Source organism: Myxocyprinus asiaticus, chromosome 33 (genome assembly GCF_019703515.2).
Source record: "Myxocyprinus asiaticus isolate MX2 ecotype Aquarium Trade chromosome 33, UBuf_Myxa_2, whole genome shotgun sequence".
NCBI lineage: Eukaryota > Metazoa > Chordata > Actinopteri > Cypriniformes > Catostomidae > Myxocyprinus > Myxocyprinus asiaticus.
Genome location: NC_059376.1, coordinates 42,142,926 through 42,166,472, shown reverse-complemented (window position 1 = coordinate 42,166,472; position 23,547 = coordinate 42,142,926). Strand labels below are relative to the sequence as shown.

General features: G+C 37.8%; 2 protein-coding genes across 5 annotated transcripts in view; both read left to right on the top strand.

Annotated features, from left to right (window-relative positions):
• eeig1a (estrogen-induced osteoclastogenesis regulator 1a) overlaps nt 1-23,547 on the top strand; it is a 70,406-nt gene that overhangs the window by 22,202 nt on the left and 24,657 nt on the right. The window contains exons 1-2 of one of the 4 annotated variants that reach the window (XM_051668295.1): nt 9,404-9,532; nt 10,128-10,394. In XM_051668295.1, the coding sequence (XP_051524255.1) occupies nt 10,252-10,394 (143 nt within the window). In that variant the 5' untranslated portion in view covers nt 9,404-9,532; nt 10,128-10,251. Of the gene's footprint in view, nt 1-9,403; nt 9,533-9,632; nt 10,395-23,547 lie in introns of those variants that run through there. The other 3 variants (XM_051668291.1, XM_051668296.1, XM_051668292.1) reach the window with 3 other exon arrangements.
• naif1 (nuclear apoptosis inducing factor 1) lies at nt 3,902-7,260 on the top strand. The gene is made up of 3 exons (XM_051668302.1): nt 3,902-4,482; nt 6,399-6,443; nt 6,550-7,260. The coding sequence occupies exons 1-3, from the start codon at nt 4,029-4,031 to the stop codon at nt 7,011-7,013; spliced, it is 963 nt and encodes a 320-aa protein (XP_051524262.1). The 5' UTR covers nt 3,902-4,028; the 3' UTR covers nt 7,014-7,260.

The following is a 23,547-nucleotide window of genomic DNA, read 5'->3' as shown; positions in this document are numbered from 1 at the left end:
AGTCATATACTGTTTACAAACCGATGAGCCCAATTTAAATGGAAAGCACATTTTGTTGAGCATTAAAAACGGAAAAGGCTATTATGGGGGTGAAAACGCTTAATGTAAAATACTGTCTCCATTGATTGCATCTTCATTTTCTGTTTTGTTGTGTTGTGGCTTTTCTGTCGTGTTGTGGCTTATTTCAACTTTTGTTTGCTTTGCTAATTTTGTTGTGTTATGCACTCCTGGGCCACCGTACAAGGGACCGTGTTGTGTGTTTGCTGCTCAGGGGTGTAAAGTAATTGAGTAAAAATACTTAAGTATTACACTTAAGTATTATTTTTTGGGATTTGTACTTTAATCGAATGCAGTTTAAACAGATTACTTGTACCTTTACTTAATTACATTTCCAAAGAAAAAATATTACTTTTACTCCTTACAGTTTTATTTAAACTTGAAAAGTACTCATTACATTTTTGCGGATCATTTTCTTTCATCTTACTGGACTGAAGCCACCTTTTTACTTCATCAGACAGAGGTCAGTCATTATAAATGCAGTGTCCCACAGCAGCTGTGTGGAGTTCCGACCATTTGGAGAGGAGGAATTTCGGATCTGATTTGAGCTTCGGATACGTTGAAATATTTGTGTGACTAGACCGTATGTGACCGCCCGACTGAATGTGATGTATTCATTCAAAACTATGAGCAAGAAGTAAGAGACACTGATGGTTTTTGTCCTAAACTTTATTCTAAACGCCTGCTACTTCTACAGATTGGACATTTATGAAGTAAAAAATGATCATTCACGTTGCAAATATATATATAAAAACAAAAGGCTTTTGTAATTAAATGTATACACGTCATTAATTTCAACACTTGCCTTCATATTTAAATCATATCTATAAATTTCTACTCCCTATTTGCTGAATTATTACTGTTGTTGTTGTTAGGCAACTATCAATTATAATAATAAATATAAAATCAGCAATGATAATGATAATAAAAATAATGGAATCTGAGTAAATATTAATTATGAATTTTATTGAATTCTTCCATCTGCTCAACAGAAAGGTTTGGTAGCAAACCTCAGAAAACATTTCACAACACCAATAACATTACTAACTTTCTTCAAAGCTTCATTTGAATTTTTTGGATCTTTCTCTATGTCTCAAGGGGCTGGGTGCTCTGACATCGCAATTCGTGAGTGCCTTCTCCAATGCAACGAACAATGCGTGACTGTGGCAACGTTTTTGCAAAATAAAATTATGTGGTTCATTACACAGTGAAATGTCCACTGCATGGTGCTAAAAGCAAGTGAAATGTTCTCCTGAACAGATGAGGTTTTTAAGGTTAATGTTCTATCGAGATTTAAATCAACAAAACCAACCTCACTACCCTAAACCTTAAAGCTAAACCTAACCGATAGTGTCAGAAAAAGCAAATGCAAAATTAGAAACACAGCCACGTCATTTTGTGGTGCTTCAATAACACTTTCGGCGCATGTGTCGACTCGGGTGCTCTTCAGGACTCGTACACCGCTCCTTTACATCACAAGTGCAACACTTTATCAGTTGAGCTACCGTACAATTTGATCGCACTCGAACAAGCTTGTAAAAGTAGTTCAAATGAGTCTTGCACTATAGTAAAAGTGTTTAAATGTCATAAGATAGCATTGTGTGAGGAACAGGGTGAAAAGTACATGTTTATAAACTGACAATCTGCCATTTAACTCATGATTTGAATGAAAGTGAATAAAGGTAATTGCTGTTGTAGCACCTCTAGTGCTCGTAGCACCTCTAGTGCTCATACCACCAGGAAATTGCCGTGTTACGTACAACAGGCCACGTAAAAATAATTTCGCAAAAATTTAGTTATTGTTACATGATTCTTTGACCAGGTTGCGAATGCCACTGGGGGAGAAATATGACAGTTGTTAGAGACAGTGAAAAGGTGACTTAACAAACCAATCGAATTTAACAACATCCTTTCTCACGCAATCTCCTCTCTTGCTTTCATTCTCACAAGGAAAAAAAAAAAGTAACTTTTTTTAATACTTACAATTAGTACAATTTAATGTGAATACTTATTTACTTTCACTCAAGTATGTTTTTGGCTAGATACTTGTACTGGGCTCATTATATCTAAAAAAAAAAAAATCAGAACACTGTTTCTACTTGGACACAAGACTGTGAAACACCTGAAGTGCTTCAATAATTAATTTCAGCAACACATTTTATTCTGTAAATCACAATTATGTGATGAATAAATGGCCTCGTGAAACAGATGGCTCAAATGTTTCCCGCCAAACAACAGAGCTCAACAGTCTGGTTCCGGAAGTAAAAATCCCATTCATTTATCCCACAGAATGATTTTCAACGATAACTTATAAATTTTTAAAGACAGATCTACCAAGAGCTCCGAGGTGGTTCATAGATAATATATGCTTCCGCTGAAGCCATCCATCTGCGTTATCTCAACTTCATTGTTTAAAAATGGTGTTTGATAGCGGAATTCATGGTAAACAACTACATTACCCATAGTACAGCAGAGAAAGCTTCACCAATCAGAGAACAGCGTCCAACGAACCCGCAAAATGTGGCTCAGAGCGACCGCACGCTCCCATGATGCACTGCGAATGACGTAATCGAGTCGGTCTCCCTTCACCCTTAAACTACTTATATATTTGAACATATTGGGATATTTTACAATAAACGTAACATATATTGCTTCTATACTTATAATAAACAACCTAAAATCAATAGTTTTATATATTCCCATCGTTTCTTATTCAATTACGTCATTCGCAATGCTTCATGGGATTGTAGTACGATAAGTACACAGCCTTGTACCTTTGCCTTTATGTCTGATTTTCAAATACCTTTTTGCCTCAAAACGAATTTCGTGATGTTGTGATTCACACCGGAGCTGGCTGGTTTGGTTGATGGCTCACAACTCTTTTATGAAGTATTTTATTAAAAGTCTATGTTAGATATACTTCCGGAACCCAGACGGCTGAAAAAATGAGCGTGGCACTGTTGCGCTCTATTTCAAACGCACTTATTCTGTAAAGTTGAACTAGAAACATTATCCCACCTATTTTAGAATTGCCATCTTGTCAAAAGATTCTGGAAGGATGTTGCTCAATTTATTTGTAGAAAAAATAATTATACTTTTTCTATTGAACAAAACAATGTTTTACTTTATTTTCATCACAATAACAACGATGTTAACTTTTATTTTATTGTAAATGTTATTTTTATTTATGGAAGATTCTTTTTACATAAGTTGAAATGGTCAGAAAACATTAACCTATTTTGATAGACTTACAAGGATATTACAACATGATTAAACTTTGTAAAAATAGTAAAGCCAAAAGATTTGTAAAGATCTTTAATTTGATTTGTATAATTTAAAATAATGCTGTTTGTATTGAAATCCCTAACTATTTGTATTGTCTTAAATTGTTTTCAAAAAATCCGATTTATTTATTTATTTATTTTTTTGCAATAAAGGTCCTGAAAGAGGAAATACATTGTGAAGCACTGTCTTTCTTAATGTAATATATATATATATATATATATATATATATTTATAAAAAAAATTTTTTTACGTATTTAAAGTTTTTTTTAAATTTCTTTTTTTTTTTTTTGACGATTCTCCGTCTTGTTCTATTGTTGTGACGCTCTGATAACTGAAGATGTACTCTTGTGTTGTACGTGTACATTTTGCATTTAAAAAAGATGTGTTATAAAATTGCGCCCTCTTCTGGCTGACAAAAGGTTTACCGCAAAAGTAGAATGAGCAGAAATCGACCAATCACGAGAAGTAACGTCATCACGGATAAGCCAACTCAACCAATAGAGATCATTCTAGGCGCCAAAGAGGCGGGATATCCGCCATCGTCGGCCGCAAACGTTGTTGTTGTTGGAAGAAGTCGATTCAAGAAGCCATTACGCTGCGCAATTCAGTCGGGGGAAAAACTTACTAATTTTACGTATTTTACGCAATTTTATAGTTTACCCCCTAAGCCCAATAAAAAACCCATAATGGCATCTCAAGCCAAAAAGAGAAAAACTAATTTCTCCGAAAGGGAGGTGGAGATCATCGTAGAGGAGATGGAGAAGCAAAAACACATTTTGGTGAATCATTTTAACGCGGGCGTGACGCACATCGCGAAGAACAGCGCGTGGATGGAGATCCTGAAGCGCGTGAACGCGGTCACCACCTGCCAACGCGAGCTCGCCGAGATCAAGAAGAAATGGTCCGATCTGAAGACGGAGGTGCGGCGCAAAGTGGCCCAGGCGCGGGCGGCCATGGAGGGCACGGGCGACTGCACCACCGTGCCCGTCATCCTGACCTCCATGCAGCAGCGCATATGTAATCTGCTGGGCGAAGCGACTATTATCAGTCTGCCGGCGGCGGAGGCGGGTGAAGCGGGTGAAGCGGGCGCGGCGATCACAGTGCCCATCAGCTCCGCCGCCACCGTCACATTAACGCAAAGTAAGACACTAGCGTTACTGCTGCGTAAATTTAAATGCGTAGAATTGCAAAGATCACTGGCGTTTCAGTTTAGTACAGTATCTATAAAATGTAAGGTATAGTGTATAGTAGGGTATAAGATATAGTATTTGTTTATATATTGTATTAAAGGAATATTCCGGGTTTAATACAAGTTAAGCTCAATCGACAGCATTTGTGGCATAATATTAATTACAACAAAAAATATTTTCGACTCGTCCCTCATTTTCTTTAAAAAAGCACAAATCTGAGTTCCAGTGAGGCACTTACAATGGAAGTCAATGGGGCCAATTTTTGTAGGGTTGAAAGGCAGAAATGTGATGCTTATAATTTTATAAAAGCACACATTAATTCTTCTGTTAAAACTTGTGTATTATATGAGCTGTAAAGTCAGTTAAATCTTTGTCCATTGCCGAATGGCGTTACATTGTCATGGCAAAGTTTTAAAATTAGATATAACGTTACACAGAAAAATTATTAAGCAGTTTTATCACACTAAAATCATGTTAACACCAGTTTTGGGTAAGCTACTCTTAAAAAAAAAAAAGAAAAAAAAAAAGAAGTAATTAATTACTACTAATTACAACTTCTACAGTGTACTAATGTACTAATTACTCTGTCTGAAAAGTAATTGCATTACTTATTACTAATTACTTTCTAAAACCCTGATCAACCTTGACCAGATGAAAAATACAAGGATGAAACTGTTCTTTTAATTCTTTTCAAATAAATCATATAAAATCAAATAAATTATTTATGAACTGGCCAAAGAATTTAAAGGGGCAGCGTTAAATTAGAAAACATATATTTTAACATTAGACGTTAAATTTAGATTTTAAATTCACTATTGCTTTATACATAATTGTTCTATAGTCTATACAGTATTTAACACAATTACATCAGAAGTAACTGTAAATAAAGTACTGAAAAATTAAGAGAAATCCTTTACTTTACTTTTATATCAAAGTACCATGTAGGGATGGGTGATGCCACTTATTTTATTTTCGATCCGATATCAAGTACTATCAAGGCCAACATCGCAGATTCTAATACCAATACCGACACATTTGTTAAATGGATTTTATTTAGCAAATTCTTGTGGCAAAATGGGTAATTTTAACAATATTTTAAAAGATATAATTTTATACATTTATAGGCTTAAATTGAATATTATTCGACTTTTTAACAACCTTGTGACTCGTGACAAACGTCACTCATCCCCATTAAAATAAATGTCATATTAAGATTTGTTGTTTAGTGTAAATTAACTCCAGATTCAATTTGAAGCTTATGATATGCCTAAATAATAAAATCACATTTTTCTCTCTTTAGATTCAATATTTTTATGTGAGGATCGATGTTCTCATTAAAAAAAAAATACTTTATACTTTATGATTGTACCGTGGTATTCCCACCTGATATCACTGTATCATGGTACCTCCATTGTACTTTTTTTATAAGGGGAAAAATCACAGTTTTATACTTCATAAATAGTGTAACACATTATATTTTAAATGCTCTTGCGGACTTTCAAATAAGGTAATTACTTGGGTTACACAAATTCCTATGGATGATATTAATATGTAGATTATGTACATTTGTTTGTTTCTGTGACAGCTGAAGGGCGTGTGACAATGGACAAGAAAATATAAACATTATTTTAAACTTTTCTGTGAAGTGTTTTATAAAGTATCTTAAAAATAAAGTAACTTATAAAGTCATAGCTTATCTTCTGAAGTGGTCCGTAAAGTACACTTTCAGAGAAGTAATTAGTAGTGGATTAATTTGAGTAGCTTACCCAAATGTTATACTATAATATTCATTGTATAGGCGCTATTCTAGACTGAAACAAAAGCAAAACTTCAATGTTCAAAAATACTCTGATTCTCTTTGCTCAGGCATTCAACCAGCGGCTGCAGCGTGTGAGATTAAAACTCTCGAAGGTATTTCAGTTTGACTTCTGATCTTTATCTAAGACAGTCTTCTAAATAATAATAATAATAATAATAATAAATAATAATATTCAAATGCGTGTAAATATGCCTGCAGCAGAGGCGACGTACCACACACTGGAGGAAGGCATGGTGGAATACTGCACCACTGAGACGCCCGTGGCCGTCACTGCAGAAGCCCCCGTAGAGATGCTCGCGGCACAGGCTGAGTGTTCGGCCAAACCGCAGGAACTGAAGAGCCGCATCGCACTCAACTCCGCCAAACTCCTTCAGGAGCACCGCGTCACCAACCTGCACATCCGTGAGATCGCCCAACACCTGGAGAACCAGAACGACCTCCTGCAAATGATCCGACGCTCTCAGGAGGCCCAGGCCTGCGCCCAGGAGAGGCAAGCCCAGGCTCTGGAGGGCACACAGGCCGCCCTGCTCGCCCTCATTCAGATGTTCAGACCAGCGCTGAAGGACTTGAGAAAGTTTCTACAGAACGCAAACGTTGCGGCTGCTGCTGAGACTGCTGAGGGGGTGGAAAGTGTGCCTGCGCAGACAGAACATGGACAATAGATCAGAATACTGTATTTGTGTGTGTGTTTGGCTTTCTGAATGTGTTTATGTGTGTGTTTGACAGATGTGGTCTCTAGAAATAGACTGTCCATTAGTGTACAAGAGAATGCACAGTGCCTCAGAAAATTGGGATTTTTACTACATTTTAAAGTAAATGTCAAAATATGTAATATACGCACTTTTACTTAAAAGCTCATTTTTCTTTTGACTGTTATATATATATATATATATATATATATATATATATATATATATATATATATATATATATATATATATATATATATATATATATATTTTTTTTTTTTTTTTTTTTTATACTGTAAGTCTGCAAGGTCTTTCTGTTCAGAGCCTGGGGTTCTTTTTTATTTGACGCAATTAAAAATTGGTGTAATTTTTTGTACAGTTGCATAAAACGAAGAAAGGTTTTGCATGGAAAATCCCCCCCAATTTTTTTCTAGGTCAAAGACTATATAAAAATACAATTTCTACTGTTTATGTGACAAATTTGAACCTTCTGGTGAAGGGAAATACCTCTAGTTACCTGTCGTAAGGCCTTTAAAGACTTAGTGGAGGTATTTGTTTCTTGTAGCTTTGTTTTGGCAGACAGTTGACAATAAAATCTCATTTAAGCATGCTAAATAAAGAAACTCTTCACACACTTGTATGAGTCTAAATTTGGCATTTTTTTGACTCCAAGCACACTCCTAAAAATAAAGGTTCCTCAGTGGTTCTTTGCAGGACCATACGTTACCAAGAATGTTTTTTTTTCACTGAGTTGTTTGTGTTATATATGTTTTTTTGGAGATAAAAGTTCCTATATTATAGGTTCTTCGGATCAGTATATTGGTTCATGGGTTAATTAAAGGCTCACCCAAAAATGAAAATTCTCTCATTTGTTCACCCTCATGCCAGATGTGTGTGACTCTCTTTCTTCTGCTGAACACAAAGATTTTTAAAAGAATATTTCAGCTCTGTTGGTCCATACAATGCAAGTGAATGGTGACCAGAACTTTGAAGATCCAAAAAGCACATAAAGGCAACATAAAAGTAATCCATACAACTCCAGTGGTTTAACCCATGTCTTCAGAAGTGATATGATAGGTGTGGGAGAGAAACAGATCAATTAAAGTCCTTTTTACTATAAATCTCCATTTTCACTTTCACTTTCTTCTTTTTTGTTTTTGGCGATTCGCATTCGTCATGCATATCGCCACCTAGTGAGCAGGGAAAATAATTTATAGTCAAAAATTGACTTTAATATTGATCTGTTTCTCAGCCACACCAATCATATCACTTCAGAAGACATGGATTAAACCACTGGAGTCTTACGAATTACTTTATGTGCTTTTTGGAGCTTCAAAGTTCTGGCTAACATTCACTTGCATTGTATGGACCAACAGAGCTGAAATATTATTCTAAAAATCTTCATTTGTGTTCTGCAGAAGAAAGAAAGTCATACACACCTGGGATGGCATGAGGGTGAGTAAATGATGAGAGAATTTTCATTTTTGGATCAACTGTCCCTTTAAAACACCAGTGCAGTGAGTTTTCTTAAGAACTGGAGAATAAAAAGTTCTTTGTTAAACTTTGAAAGGTTCTAGGCTGTAAAACGCTTTATAGTTGTGATTGGAACATTTTTTAAGAGTGCTGAGCATCCTCTCTGTATCTTATGTACTTAGGACTTGAAATTGTAGCTTGACTGTAATTTACTTTATCACCACTAGGGGGAGACTAGAGAGGGAGAGGGAGAACTTTTTATTCTCTTAAGAAAACTCACTGCACTGGTGTTTTAAAGGGATAGTTCACCCGAAAATGAAAATTCTCTCATCATTTACTCACCCTCATGCCATCCCAGATGTGTATGACTTTCTTTCTTCTGCAGAACACAAATTAAGATTTTTAGAAAAAATATTTCAGCTCTGTAGGTCCATACAGTGCAAGTGAATGGTAGCCAGAACTTTGAAGCTCCAAAAAGCACATAAAGGCAGCATAAAAGTAATCCATTGGCCCCCATTCACTTCCATTGTAAGTGCCTCACTTTTTTTTTTTTTTAAGAAAACGAGAGGCAAGTCAAAATAATTTTTTGTGGTAATCAACATTATGCCACAAATGCTGTCGACTGAGCTTAACTTGTACTGAACCCGGAATATTCCTTTAAGTTCTTTTCTTTTACTATAAATTCTCCTCCTTGCTCACTAGGTGGCGATATGCTCGAAGAATGCAAATTGCCAATAACAAAAGTAGAAAGTGAAAGTGGAGATTTATTGTAAAAATAGGACTTTAATATTGATCTGTTTCTCACCCACATCTATCATATCGCTTCTGAAGACATGGATTAAACCACTGGAGTCGTATGGATTACTTTTATGCTGCCTTTATGTGCTTTTGGAGCTTCTAAATTTTGGTCACCATTCACTTGCATTGTATGGACCTACAGAGCTGAAATATTCTTCGAACAATCTTCGTTTGTGTTCAGCAGAAGAAGGAAAGTCACACACATCTGGGACAGCATGAGGGTGAGTACATGATGAGAGAATTTTCATTTTTGGGTGAACTATCCCTTTAAGGTCTGTTCCAAAATCCACCTCTAACCCTTGACTATATGGAGCCTATTTCTATTGAAATCAAAACTATTCAGTGATGGATTCAACAATAACAATGGAATTAAAATCCTAGAATGGACCCTAAATAACATTTGAAGGACACGTGCAAATATTTTAAGTTTGGAGATTGAGTTAAAGGTGCTGTAAGCAAGTCCAAGAATAATCTCTAATTTTCTGGGTGGGCCCAGGCCCACCCCAGCCCACCCTTGGCTACACCACTGCTTTAGATCAGTGTATAATCTCATCAGTGGCGCAGTGTGTGGAGGGTGGCGTTTCATAATCTCTTTAGACAAACACTGAACACACTGTGATCAGGCGCACAGAATCACATCCACACACAGAGAACACACAGACAGACTAAAGAAAACGAGTTTTCCTCTGTAATTTTAACTCTACAAATGTGCATTGTGTTTTAAAAAACTTTTAAAGGAGCATTTTTAAAGATTCAGGGTTGTGTTGATATGTTTTCATGTAAGTTTAATCAATTTTATGTGTGTTTTTTCCACAGATGATCAATGAAAACATGATGAGGAGAGAGTTTTCAGTCCCGGATTAAAGGAATCATCCTAACAGTGGGTTCAAGATTAACATTCGATTTCTGTACAGATTTAAAGAAAGCACTGGTTGAATTAATGGCGTTTTTAGTCAAAAAGAAGAAGTTTAAGTTCCAGACTCATTTCACACTGGAGGAGCTGACAGCTGTACCGTTTATCAACGGAGTTCTCTTCTGCAAGATCAGACTGGATGGAGGAGATTTCACTGCATCATCCTCCAGGTAAATATCTATATTTTTATCTAATCCATTTAATCTAATCCCAGTTTTATAAATTAGCTCTTCATCTGTTTATTATATAGTTTTATTTAAGATTCTTTTCCCTATCCATGTAATTTCCTAAAAAGTACTGTGATAGTATATATTTTTAAACATAACATGTTACTTTTTAATTAGCATATTCATGCACTATGGTATTTATGTGGTACTCCAAGGTATTTCAGAGAATATCATGGTATGTGATGTGGTATGTGACTTTTTGCAAGTGTTTTAATGCTTTAAAGTGAGACGCCTTCAAAGGTTCTTTGCAGCACATTAAAGGGACAGTTCACCCAAAAATGAAAAGTCTGTCATTATTTACTCACCCACATGCCATCCCAGATATGTATGACTTTCTTTCTTCTGCACAAAGGCGTAGATTTGGTTTGAACATTGAGGGGGACCAAATGTGGGTTTGGGGGGGAGGGGGTGGGGGGGGGGGTCATAATGTTTCATTACAACACATTGCACAATGCATAATAACAATTCAAATGAATGCACAGATAAATAAAAAAGTATATTCAATGCAGGGATGCTGCGTGTGAGTTTTTGAAGGTTTGATTACCGTTATGCAACAGCACTGATGCAAAAAATGTATATCTTATAACAGTTGTCTAAGTGAACGTATTTCTGGGGGATATGTGGATGCTACGGGAAGCCCTATAATAAGAAAACTGATAAACACAAATAAACAAAAACAAATAGGAGGTAGAGATGCTCCAATCTAGGGCACAACATTGCTTATGCGCATCCCGAGCTCAGTGATGTGCCAGTGTAACTGGAGTGCTTCAAAAGTGCGTAACAGTAAGATTATTGTGGGTGCGCAACATATAGTTCACGGCATTAAACAGTTTTTTCTTCTGCATCAGTTTATTAAAGCAATCCGTTGTTCTGTCACTGTCAGACACCCCGACATAAAGAATCAGCCACAGACTCTAAAAACTGTCCACAACACCTTACAAATAAACCTTTGAACTATGCATGATAACAGGAGCATTGCTTACAGCAGGCAATTTAAAGTCTGATCATGACCAAAATGGACATTTATTGTTGAATGCGGTGAATTTGTACAAATGCTGCCAAACAGCCGATTTAAGTCGCTTTTTTGATGGATATGAGTCTGGTAGATCGAATTCCCCTGTTATAGTTTGGAATTTGTGTGTTTAAGCTTCAGTTCGTGACACCTGGCCATTAAAACACCACACGGCCACCATCCGTAACCATAGCAACAGCTCCAGTACCCACACAGGCACAAGAGCTTTCCCATTTAGGCTTACAAAATCTTACGAAAAACTCTTTTATATGATATATTTATATATTATATGTAATATTTTGCCACATGTAAATAAAGCATTTCACGTTTTTTCTTATGGTTACTGTCTTATAAGTTTTATTCCTGCAGGGGGCGCTTGACGCTTGAACACCGAATCCTCCATTCATCCGCATTTAAATCTAAGAATGCTTTATATCCATTTGGAGACATTTTACACAGGATAGTTAGTTTTAACAAAAACTGATTATTGGAAGGATTCATACCTGTGAATGAAATCTGCCTTAGCATTATCTATAAAAGCATTTAAAAAAAATCCTCATCCAGTAATAATAAACTACCGTGAGTTCATGCATCCTGGCCAGCGCTGAGAAAAGTAACAGGTACCACATGATGCCGCCGTCTAGTTGGGCGATACCAACTCGTACAACGGAGGGGGTACTTCAGTTTTTGTCTCAATATGTCGGACTCACAGCCAATTGCAAGGTATTGCAACAAGAAATTGTTTACAGTGTTGATAAAAAATATATAAACAAGGACAGATGCATGATTGGGGCGGGGGGGGGGGGGGGCAGACAAATCACCCCTTCACAGCATTGGGCGGTTGGGGGGTGGGGGTCCTTCTCTCCCAATTCTACTCCAGTGCATCTGCAGAACACAACTTTTGATTTTTAGAAGAATATTTCAGCTCTGTTTGTCCATTCAACGCAAGTCAATTGTGGCCAGAACTTTGAAGCCCCAAAAAGCACATAAGGGCAGCATAAAAGTAATCCATAAGACTCCAGTGGTTTAATCCAAGTCATATGATAGGTGTGGGTGAGAAACAGTTCAATATTTAAGTCCTTTTTTACTATAAATCTCCACTTTCACATCCACATTTTTGTTTCTTTTTTTTTTGCCGATTCGCATTCTTCGTGCATATCGCCACCTACTGAAGCAGGGAGAAGAATTTATCATAAAAAAGGACTTGCATATTGATCTGTTTCTCACCCATACCTATCATATCACTTCTAAAGACATGGATTAAACCACTGGAGTCTTATGGATTACTTTTATCCTATCCCTTTAAGTTCAGCAAAGAACCAACTTGTTATCAAGAACTATTTTTTAGTTGTATAGGGTTCTTGAGTGGGTAATTAAAAAAAAAAATGTCTTAATGTTTTATTATTGGTTGTTCAGATCAGTGCATTGGTTTCATGGTTCATAGAAGCAATAAAGAATCATTGAAATCATAAAAGGTCTGGTTGTAAAACCCCATTTGGGTCATAAATAAGGACATGGCTTCAAATCATCTGTTGATTCAGTTGATGTTTAATGAAATTAAGACTGGTAATGCAAAAGATCTTATTCACAGTTAAAATTTGTTCTGCTTCTCAGTCACATCAGGTTCATCTGAGACATTTAGATGAGGATGTAGATTATAACATGATGTGATCAGAGGGAAGTGAAGATAGACACAGACAGGATCAATTCCAGATGCAGTTTCTGTTGCTATTTCTGCTCCACTGTTTTATTTTGTAGTCTGATGATACCTCTCTATATGTCCCATTCTACTGTACAAGGATCGGTGGATATCATGAAATTGCTTTACAAACAGTTTTCTTTCTTGTGTTGACGTACAGTATTTACTGTTGAAAGAGGGTGTTTGTGCTGGACATATCCAAGGACTTGTCCATTAAAAAAACAAACAAACAAACAAACAGCCAATAGGCTTTAATTTACATCACAGCTGTGAATCGTGATTTGCTACATGGTTTGTAGGTTGCAGGTGTTTTTTTTTAATTTTATTTTTTTATCCCCTTTTCTCCCAATTTGGAATGCCCAATTCCCACTACCTAGTAGGTCCTCATGGTGGCGCGGTTACTCACCTCAATCCGGGTGGTGGAGGACAAGTCTCAGTTGCCTCCGCTTCTGAGACCGTCAATCCGCGCATCTTATCACGTGACTCGTTGTGCATGACACCGCGGAGACTCACAGCATGTGGAGGCTCATGCTGCTCTCCACGATCCACGCACAACTTACCATGCGCCCCATTGAGAGCGAGAACCACTAATCACGACCACGAGGAGGTTACCCCATGTGACTCTACCCTCCCTAGCAACCGGGCCAATTTGGTTGCTTAGGAGACCTGTCTGGAGTCATTCAGCACGCTCTGGATTCGAACTCGCGACTCTAGGGGTGATAGTCAGGATCAATACTCGCTGAGCTACACAGGCCCCCGTTTGCAGGTGTTTTGAGGGGGAGGGACATTCTCATTCTAGAGAGCATTTGATTGGACAAGAATCTGTGTAGTGCAATTTTTGCTCCGTTTTCCCGGATGAGAAAGACTAGACTTTAAATCCCTATATATCTGAAAAGTAAACAATGTTTAGTTGACAACAAAACTCTAATTTTTATTTCATGGGGCTTTTATATAAAAAAGACAAAGCTTTAACACATTGGACATTTGTCAGTGTAGTGTTCCAGATGCATTGCAAAAAATGTTGTTGTCTATTTTTCTCATAACACAAAGACCAGTAGACCAGTTGTACAGGTGTCCAGTAAATGCATAAGTAAAGAACGGTTGTAAAGAAACTCTTAAACCGCGTAAGATAAAGTCTTTATTTGAGAAAGAGAATTACAGGCATGCAGAGACCTCGGCTGTTCAGTGTCTCTCCTCTTTGCTTGTCATGATCTCTGAATAACAGGAAAGACTGAACTCACTATCCACCATATCAGTTATTTCACACAACATGATTTTGTCTATCTGTTCATCCAACATCCACTTTATTAAATAAAGATTTCTCTGGATCATTTTTGAGATGTTTCTACACTTTGATTGGAGACCAGCTGTGCAAATTCAATTGATTGGACATGATCTGGAAAGGCACACACCTGTCTGAATAAGATCTCACAGCTGAAAATGCATATCAGAGCAAAAACCAAGCCATGAGGTCAAAGGAACTGCCTGCAGAGCTCAGAGACAGGATTGTGTCGAAGCACAGATCTGGGGAAGGCAACAACATTTTGTTTTTTTTTAAATTGGCTGTATTGAAGGTTCCCAAGAGCACATTGGCCTCCATAATTCTTAAATGGAAGAAGTTTGGAACAATCAGGACTCTTCCTAGAGCTGGCCACCCAGCCAAACTGAGCAATCAGGGGAAAAGGGCATTGGTAAGAGAGGTGATAAAGAACCCGATGGTCACTCTGGTTGAGCTCCAGAGATCATGTGTGGAGATGGGAGAAACTTGCAGAAGGACAACCATCACTGCAACACTCCACCAATCTGGGCTTTATGGCAGAGTGGCCAGACGGAAGCATCTCCTCAGTGCAAGACACATAAAAGCACGTTTGGAATTTGCAAAAATGCACCTAAAGGACTCCCAGAGAGTGAGAAACAAGATTCTCTGGTCTGATAAAATGAAGATTGAACTGTTTGGCTTCAATTCCAAGCATCATGTCCGGAGGAAACCAGGCACCACTCATCACAATACCATCCCAACGGTGAAGCATGGTGGCAGTAGCATCATGCTGTGGGGGTGTTTTTCAGCAGCAGGGACTGGGGGACTGGTCAAGGTTGAAGGAAAGCTGAATGCAGCAAAATACAGAGATATCCTTAATGAAAACATGGTCCAGAGGGCTCAGGACCTCAGACTGGGCCGAAGGTTCACCTTCCAACAGGACAATGACCCTAAGCACACAGCCAAGACAACACAAGAGTGGCTTAGGGACAACTTTGTGAATGTCCTTGAGTGGCCCAGCCAGAGCCCGGACTTGAACCCAATCGAACATCTCTGGAGAGATCTGATAATGACTGTCCACCGACGGTCCCCATCCAACCTGACAGAGCTTGAGGGGATCTGCAGAGAAGAATGGCAGAAAATCCCCAAATCCAGGTGTGCAAAGCTTGTCACATCATACCCAAAAAAGACTTGAGACTGTAATCGCTGCCAAAGGTGCTTCAACTAAGTGCTGAGTTAAGAGTCTGAATACTTATGTCAGTGTGATATTTCAGTTTTTTCTTTTTAATATATTTGCAAAGTTATCAAAAATCTGGGTTTTGCTTTGACATTATGGGGTATGGAATGAAGATTGATGTGACAAAGATTGCAACATAACAAAATGTGAAAAAGGGGTCTGAATACTTTATGAATGCACTGTATATAAATTATATAATGTTAAATGTCTTCTGTGGAACACGAGAATAATTGAAGATGGTTAAACTATCCCTTTAACGTTAAGATATGACTATTTTTAGAGCACTTATAAACTTTTATCAAAATACCTACCACACACACACAAATGCAGAACTTTATACATAGAAATGTAGTAATTTCTAAGAGTAGTAGTTTCGTATAAGAATGTTGGGTGGGCTGAATCGTTGCCCATCCGGCTGTTTCCCAGCACATAATTAAGTAGGTTTGGCTTGCAGTTAAATTAAAAACTTCAGTCTCATTCCTCATGCGCTTTCACAAGTGCTTGGAGATTTTGGATTTAGAAGATTAACTGATTCTGTACATTGCTCACAGCAGTCATACTGTTGATTTTTATAGCAGAATCTTCCCTCAGTTATGTAACAGCCACGAGTCTCACAGTTTATTTACTGTAATTCACAATCATCAGGTTCCTCACTGGAAGAATTCTGCCACACGCTGCATGCTTGTTTCATGTTTCACAAGCTACTGTACAAAGAATCAGATAAATATATATTATTCTTTTGCTATTTTGGGGTAATGAAAGTTTTGCCATTATTTACTCATGTAAAGCTTGTTACAAACCTGTATGACTTTCATTCTTTTTTTTAAATTCTCAGTTACCATTAGAGGTCTGCACGGGCCTTAAAATGAAACCCGAACCCGACCTGTACCCGAGACCGTGTGGCCCGATCATACCTAACCTGAACGAAACCGTCAGATTATAAACCTGACCTGTACCCGAGACCGTGTGGCCGGATCCTACCCAACCTGAACGATACCATCAGATTATAAACCTGACCCGTACCCGAGACCGTGTGGCCGGATCCTACCCAACCTGAACGATACCATCAGATTATAAACCTGACCCGTACCCGAGACCGTGTGGCCCGATCCTACCCAACCTGAACGATACCATCAGATTATAAACCTGACCCGTACCCGAGACCGTGTGGCCGGATCCTACCCAACCTGAACGATACCATCAGATTATAAACCTGACCCGTACCCGAGACCGTGTGGCCCGATCCTAGCTAACCTGAACGATACCATCAGATTATAAACCTGACCCGTACCTGAGACCGTGTGGCCCGATCCTACCCAACCTGAACGATACCGTCAGATTATAAACCTGACCCATACCTGAGACCGTGTGGCCCGATCCTAGCTAACCTGAATGATACCGTCAGACTATAAACCTGACCCATACCTGAGACCGTGTGGCCCGATCCTAGCTAACCTGAACAATACCGTCAGATTATAAACCTGACCCGTTCCCGAGACCATGTGGCCCGATCCTACCCAACCTGAACGATACCATCAGATTATAAACCTGACCTGTACCCGAGAACGTGTGACCCGATCCTACTCAACCTGAACAATACCATCAGATTATAAACCTGACCCGTTCCCGAGACCATGTGGCCCGATCCTACCCAACCTGAATGATACCGTCAGATTATAAACCCGAACCCGACCCGAACCCGAAATCGCTCACTATCTTTATAATTTCTTCTCTTAGCAAGTACTGTTGCAATAGGCTGTAAGCATATAGGCAACATTTGTAACAGTACTGGAACAGTAAACATACACAGTTTTAACAAGGCACAGCAGCCCCTCTGTACACTAGAGCAGAAGGGAAAAAAAGCATTAAATAACTTTTTATGTGCTGAAACTTCACTTGGTCCAGAACAGTCTGGAATAACAATGCAACAGTCCCCTCTATTCAGCCTGAACTTGTTCAGAACATTGAATCTTTGTGATACCTGTGCTAAAAACCATCTATACGCAGCGCAAAGAATGAAACAGAGCGCAGATGTCTTGATATGCTTCTTTTTAACTTGACACAGTGTTTAAACAGTGCCGATCCTGTACGAGACGCTGAAGAAAAAGGGATACGTGGTGTAAATGTCAAATACATTCATCCAGCATGTGATTACATAGGAAAACAATGGGAAAACAGAACAGACGCATGCAAAAACACGTTCGGTGCGAACGGCCCCTAACTCGCCCATTCGCGCATAAGTGAGAGCACGTGCGCGAAACAAGTTCGGTAGGCCTGTTTATTTTTTCATTAATTACAAACCCAAATCCTACTTGGAAAAACTGACCCGAACCCGGCCCGAAACCCATCGGGCCCGGGTCGAGTTGCACACCTCTAGTCACCATTAACATTCATTATATGCAAAAAGATGCTATGAAATTGAATGGTGACATAAATGGTGGTTATATGGGTTTGGAACAACATTAGGAGAGTAAATAATGACAGAGTTTTCATTTTTGGGTGAACTATCCCTTTAAGAGACAATGACCTGTTCTGGATTTACTCACAAATACACTAAAAAGGTAATTAATTCAGACAATGACGTGAATACACTTCTTTGATGAACGTGTTTTCAACTGAAACATCTTTTCACCATATGAAACCAACACGAATTCAAAGATTACATTTCTAAGAACTTGGCTCATGGATTCATCAAAAGTGAGTCTATCAAGTAGGGTTTTTTTTAAAATTGTAGATTATCGAACAATGAAGAAATAACATGTCTTATTGTAAATAATAATGTAAATTTAGAACATAAAATGCAACTTTTCAAAGTTTTCAGTGTTTACAGTTTTATGTCTTTCTCCTCTAAAATTCTACATAATAATCTGCAGTTTTAAGGCAGGTCTGCTATTTTGTTCTCCTTAAAAAGTTACCCATAAAAAGAGTCAAACCACTGGGTGTATCGTAGCGGACCCACAGCCTGCCTAGTGCCACATGTGCAGTTTTCCTCTAATTTGTGAAAGCCGTGTGTTTTACCAGCGTGCTCTCAGCGGTGTGTTTGTAGGTCCTGACAGGCTGTACTTCAGTTTAATCACAGACTGCAGACACGCGAGTCGCTACTGTCACAGGTTTTCAGGCTTCAAGCTTAATGTGCTCATGATTATAAAGCTTAAAAGATGAAAGATATGAAAAGTATTTGATCTTTGGCATACATGCCATAATGAAAAATGCATATTTTGCTTCAAATGGAATCAAGATGGAAAAAAGAAATGCTTTCTTTTAGTGGTGTTTTCCAAGGCAAGGATCACTATTACTTTTAGTTATACTTAGGATGTGTGATTTTACATTTCTTCGGAAAATGTAAAAATGCATTTTTTAATCGGAATGGCTCTGCTTGTCTTTTTAATGCAACTTGTGCATTAAAATGATTATTGAAAGCATATAATTGGGTTTTTTTTCAAGCTGGCCGACAAATACGATATGTGTTTGGGATGTCTAGATCGCCTTTCCTCATGATGCATGTGTGCAGATTTGTGGATCTATGCAGTTATCTATTTCTGATGAAGACAATACAAGAGTTCACGCCACCATATGTCTTACATGACACTGATGGAACATATGCACTAAACATACAAATACAGTGGCTCCAAAAAGTGTTTGGAGACTAAAATATTTCTTTATCATTGCATTATTGGGCAGACCGGGGCTAGCTGTCACAGTTTTTACTTAGAGTATGTTTATGTTTGAAAGTTAATTTCTGCACAGTCATAATAAACCTTAATGTTTTCACACTATATCCTTGTGCGACCCCGCGTCCTCCTGCGTGGACACTGTGTTTTGTCTTCGCTATACGCTATGCAAAGTTTAATTTAATTTAAACCAACTGATCTGAGTTCAAGACACTCTGGGCTTTCAGTAAAGGGTTAAACTTTCGATGCACGGAGTCATGTGACAAAACAACATGCCGTTGATCTCAGTGAAGTTTGTCTTTGGGAGAAACACCAACAACACTAGATCTGGTTAGAAAGCTCATTAAGTTTTTACATTGAAACCTGTTTGAGTCAAAAGATTAGAGTCTCAAGTTTCATCCGATATGCCATTTTGAAAATTTAAGCGATTTGTCGTGAAACGGGACGCTGTTAAACACAATGACCACTGACGTGGACTATAGGCCTTTTTTCCCCTTAGAAATCCTATATTTACTGTGCAATTTCAAATGTTACTTTCAGAGGCATTATATGGAGTTAGGATGAAAATAAGGTGCATTTCTAACTGTTCTGAGACCAGTGCAGACAGACAGCACACTGGAGGTTAAGTCATTCACTAAGTAGGGAGCAAAGGAGCATCCTATAGCAATGCATGTGACAACCAGCCCCGATAAAAACGTGCTAACATGTTTGCTTATGTTTGCTTGTTTACACAAGATTTTTAACATAAATATGATTATTTTTCCAAATTTACTTAGGAGGGCAGAATTCACAAAAAAATCTTATTTAAGAGGGATTTGATCTAGGTGTTAGAAACCAAAATACTAAAACCTTTGCTAGAGAAAACACAATTTCTTTATTTAGATATAGCCCTTGTGACAACTTCCCCATGAGATAACTAGCCTGATCTCCCCATTGTCAGGACTGAATTGCGCTCGATGTGACTCTCTGTCAGTCTATCTCATCTGATTATTTCTGCTGTTTACCAGCTACATCAGAGAACTGCACATAATCAAAACACAACAGGGATGCAGAATGCTTCAGACAGGGTCCTGTCCTCCTCGGATCGAGGAAATCCCTTGTTGCAGTTAAATAAGATCTGCTTAAACCAGGCAAATGAACAAGACGTGTGCTTATCATGATTAGTCTTTCAAAGCAGATATTTGGGTTGGATCTTATGATCACAGATGTGTCATCTTTTATGCTGTAAGCAGCTGGGCGGTTCAAAGGGTCAGTCGCTGCCCTTTACAGCTGGCCGCAGGGACACTTTTAGAGCTTCGAACTGTACGTGTCTTTGTGGCACTTGTGTTATGTAAGCAACTGGGTGGTGATCCTTTTGGATTTATCACTCACATTTCGGAAGTCTTTCCCCTTAATGTCTAATAGACATAAATTTAGATCACTGAGAACAAAGGCTCTTTTGAAACAGTGATTTAAAGCCTCAGGAGCTTTCTGAGATTATGCAACTTGGTTTGTAAACCGTACATGATCGAAAAAGTCTGATCCGAGTTGTGTAGTGTGGGTTTGACCTCGGCGGTTTTAAAAAAAATGTCAAACGGATTTATATCCCTAACCATTATTGATTGACACATTATTGATTGAGTTCAGAACACTCAGTTAGTCACATGAGAAACTAAAGGCGATTGATTTATTTCAGTATATTGATTTAATTTCAGAGGAAATCTTTTTAAGCATACTTTGTCTACATAATGTATGATTTCTGTCACACCCAGAGACAGTTGATGGAACGTTTGATTAATATTGTATACAAAAATGGCAATATGAAGCCTATTTTTGGACTCAAAAACCCGAGATTTGACATTATTGTTTTTATGGGAATAAATAAATGTACATTTCTAGTTTCAACATTATTTGTACTTCAAATCTTTGTTTTGTTGGACAAGAAAAACTAGCTTCATACCATGTGACTCATTTGATTTTTCAACCATTGAAAATTGATAAAATAGAAAAATATTCACATGGAGCCACATTGACAGCACCATATCTCTGGGATTTAACCATATAGGGCCTTAAAAATGGACATCCATAAAGGAAAGTTTGTTCTGAATCAGAAATTAAAAGGATATTAAGATATCTTTAATACTTCTGGAGTTATAGGCACCCCAACTTTGAAAAAACAACATAAAGTTGTTTTTTTAAACCATTTTTGGACTCTCACCATTGGCATATAATGAATGCATCAAGGGGTGCAAAAATCTAATGATTTCAGTAATAGATCTACCCATCTCTGTGTAAAAATTAAATAATAACACTGCTACCTTTCTAAATATATATATATATATATATATATATATATATATATATATATATATATATATATATATATATATATTTTTTTTTTTACCTGTAGTTTTGCTCCAAAATCATAGGCGAAAATTTTCATTTTGACCCCCCTCTACAAAATAATGGATTACTCAGTAAATATTGATCCATCCTGTTTAATATTTTGGCTTTCACCATTTTTTGTGTTTATCTTTCTTCAAAAAAAGTTTCAATAAAATGTAAAAAAAAAAAAATCTGGGAAAGTTTCTGAAATTTGGTTGACTTGACATGGAAATGCTCAATGGCTGGCTGAAGTCACCAGATTGGCAGATTTCTACACAATTACCAGGAGTCAGGGTGCACTGGTCTTTGTCAGTCCATTAGGGAAGTAAGTCGTTTGCAAGGTCCCAGGCTTCTACATTGATAAAAAATGTGAAATCGTTAAAAGCTATAATAGTTTTGGGGCCTGGGTAGCACAGCAAGTATTGACGCTGACCACCACCCCTGGAGTCACGAGTTCAAATCCAGAGCCTGCTGGGTGACTCCAGCCAGGTCTCCTAAGCAACCAAATTGGCCCGGTTGCTAGGGAGGGTAGAGTCACATGGGGTAACATGGGGCGCGTGGTGAGTTGTGCGTGGATGCCGCGGAGAATAACGTGGGCCTCCACGTGCGCTACGTCTCCGCGGTAACGCGCTCAACAAGTCACGTGATAACATGCACGGATTGACGGTCTCAGACGTGGAGGCAACTGAGATTCATTCTCCACCACCCGGATTGAGGCGAGTCACTACGCCACCACGAGGACTTAGAGCGCATTGGGAATTCCAAATTGGGGAGAAAAGGGGAGAAAAGTTTTGGTTGAATCAGTTCGCAGCAAGTAAATGTGAAATCCTTGAGCAGGACTGTGTAGTTTCAGTTATGATAAATTCCCAAATTGACTCACCCTAAATGTCAAAAACAAACTCTTTATATGTCAATCAGATGGTCTCTTTCTGTCTAAAGGCCTAGTCACACCAAGCCCGAGTTTTCGGAGCAAATGAAAAACGAGCTTTTGAATAGGATCAATGGATTCCTATGGCGCTATTCACACCAGGTCCGACAAATCGTCTGCCAACAGTTCGAAGGTTTTTTTTTATGGAGAGTAGTAGTTTTTTTCCCCTTCAGTAAGAGTTTGGCAATTTGATTGGACTAAGCTTGTAGTAAAATATCACATAAAAAGACTCTTTACATGCAATACTTTACTACGAGTGTAGACAAACATAATGCCGAACCTCACTGCTATTTTTACTGCAAGAATAATTTACACAAAGTATTCCTGTAAAGGTGCTCTTTTCTTCTCACCATGCACAAAAAACCCTGAATTCAATATAAATATGCTGTAGTTAAAACAAAAAAGATGGTGAGGCTGTGTCTTCTTTTATATTATTTATAATGTAATGCATCATGTTTAATGCTATACCCGTTTTAACTCTATGTACATTATTCCATGTTTATTTATATCACTGCACCTTTTGTTATATTATCCAAGCTTTCAAAAAGAGAAGCTGGGTTTGGGAGTTTGTTTGAAATATACTCATAGCAAAATACATGCATAAATATAAAGACAGAAGACACTGGACAAATGCAATAGTGCTCTCTAATCATCACACACGCACAAAAAACACAGATTCTATATTCCTCAAAAAGCATCAAAAACATAGAAAGAACATAATGAAACAGTTATGCCAAATTAGGTAAATAACTGCCTTTACTGCGTAAAATATATTAATCTCATGCATTGACAGCTAAATGCTAAAAGGGCTATTTCACCCAAAAATTAAAATTATCTCACCTTTAAGCCATTCCAGATGTGTATGACTTTCCTTCTTCAGCAGAACTGAAGTGATGATTTTTATAAGCTGATTTCAGCTCTATTTGT

Coding starts and splice junctions, on each gene's coding strand:
- naif1 (XM_051668302.1), top strand. CDS start 4,029: ATGGCATCTCAAGCCAAAAAGAGAAAAACTAATTTCTCCGAAAGGGAG. Junction 4,483..6,398: donor CACCGTCACATTAACGCAAA/GTAAGACACTAG, acceptor CTCTTTGCTCAG/GCATTCAACCAGCGGCTGCA. Junction 6,444..6,549: donor TGAGATTAAAACTCTCGAAG/GTATTTCAGTTT, acceptor ATATGCCTGCAG/CAGAGGCGACGTACCACACA.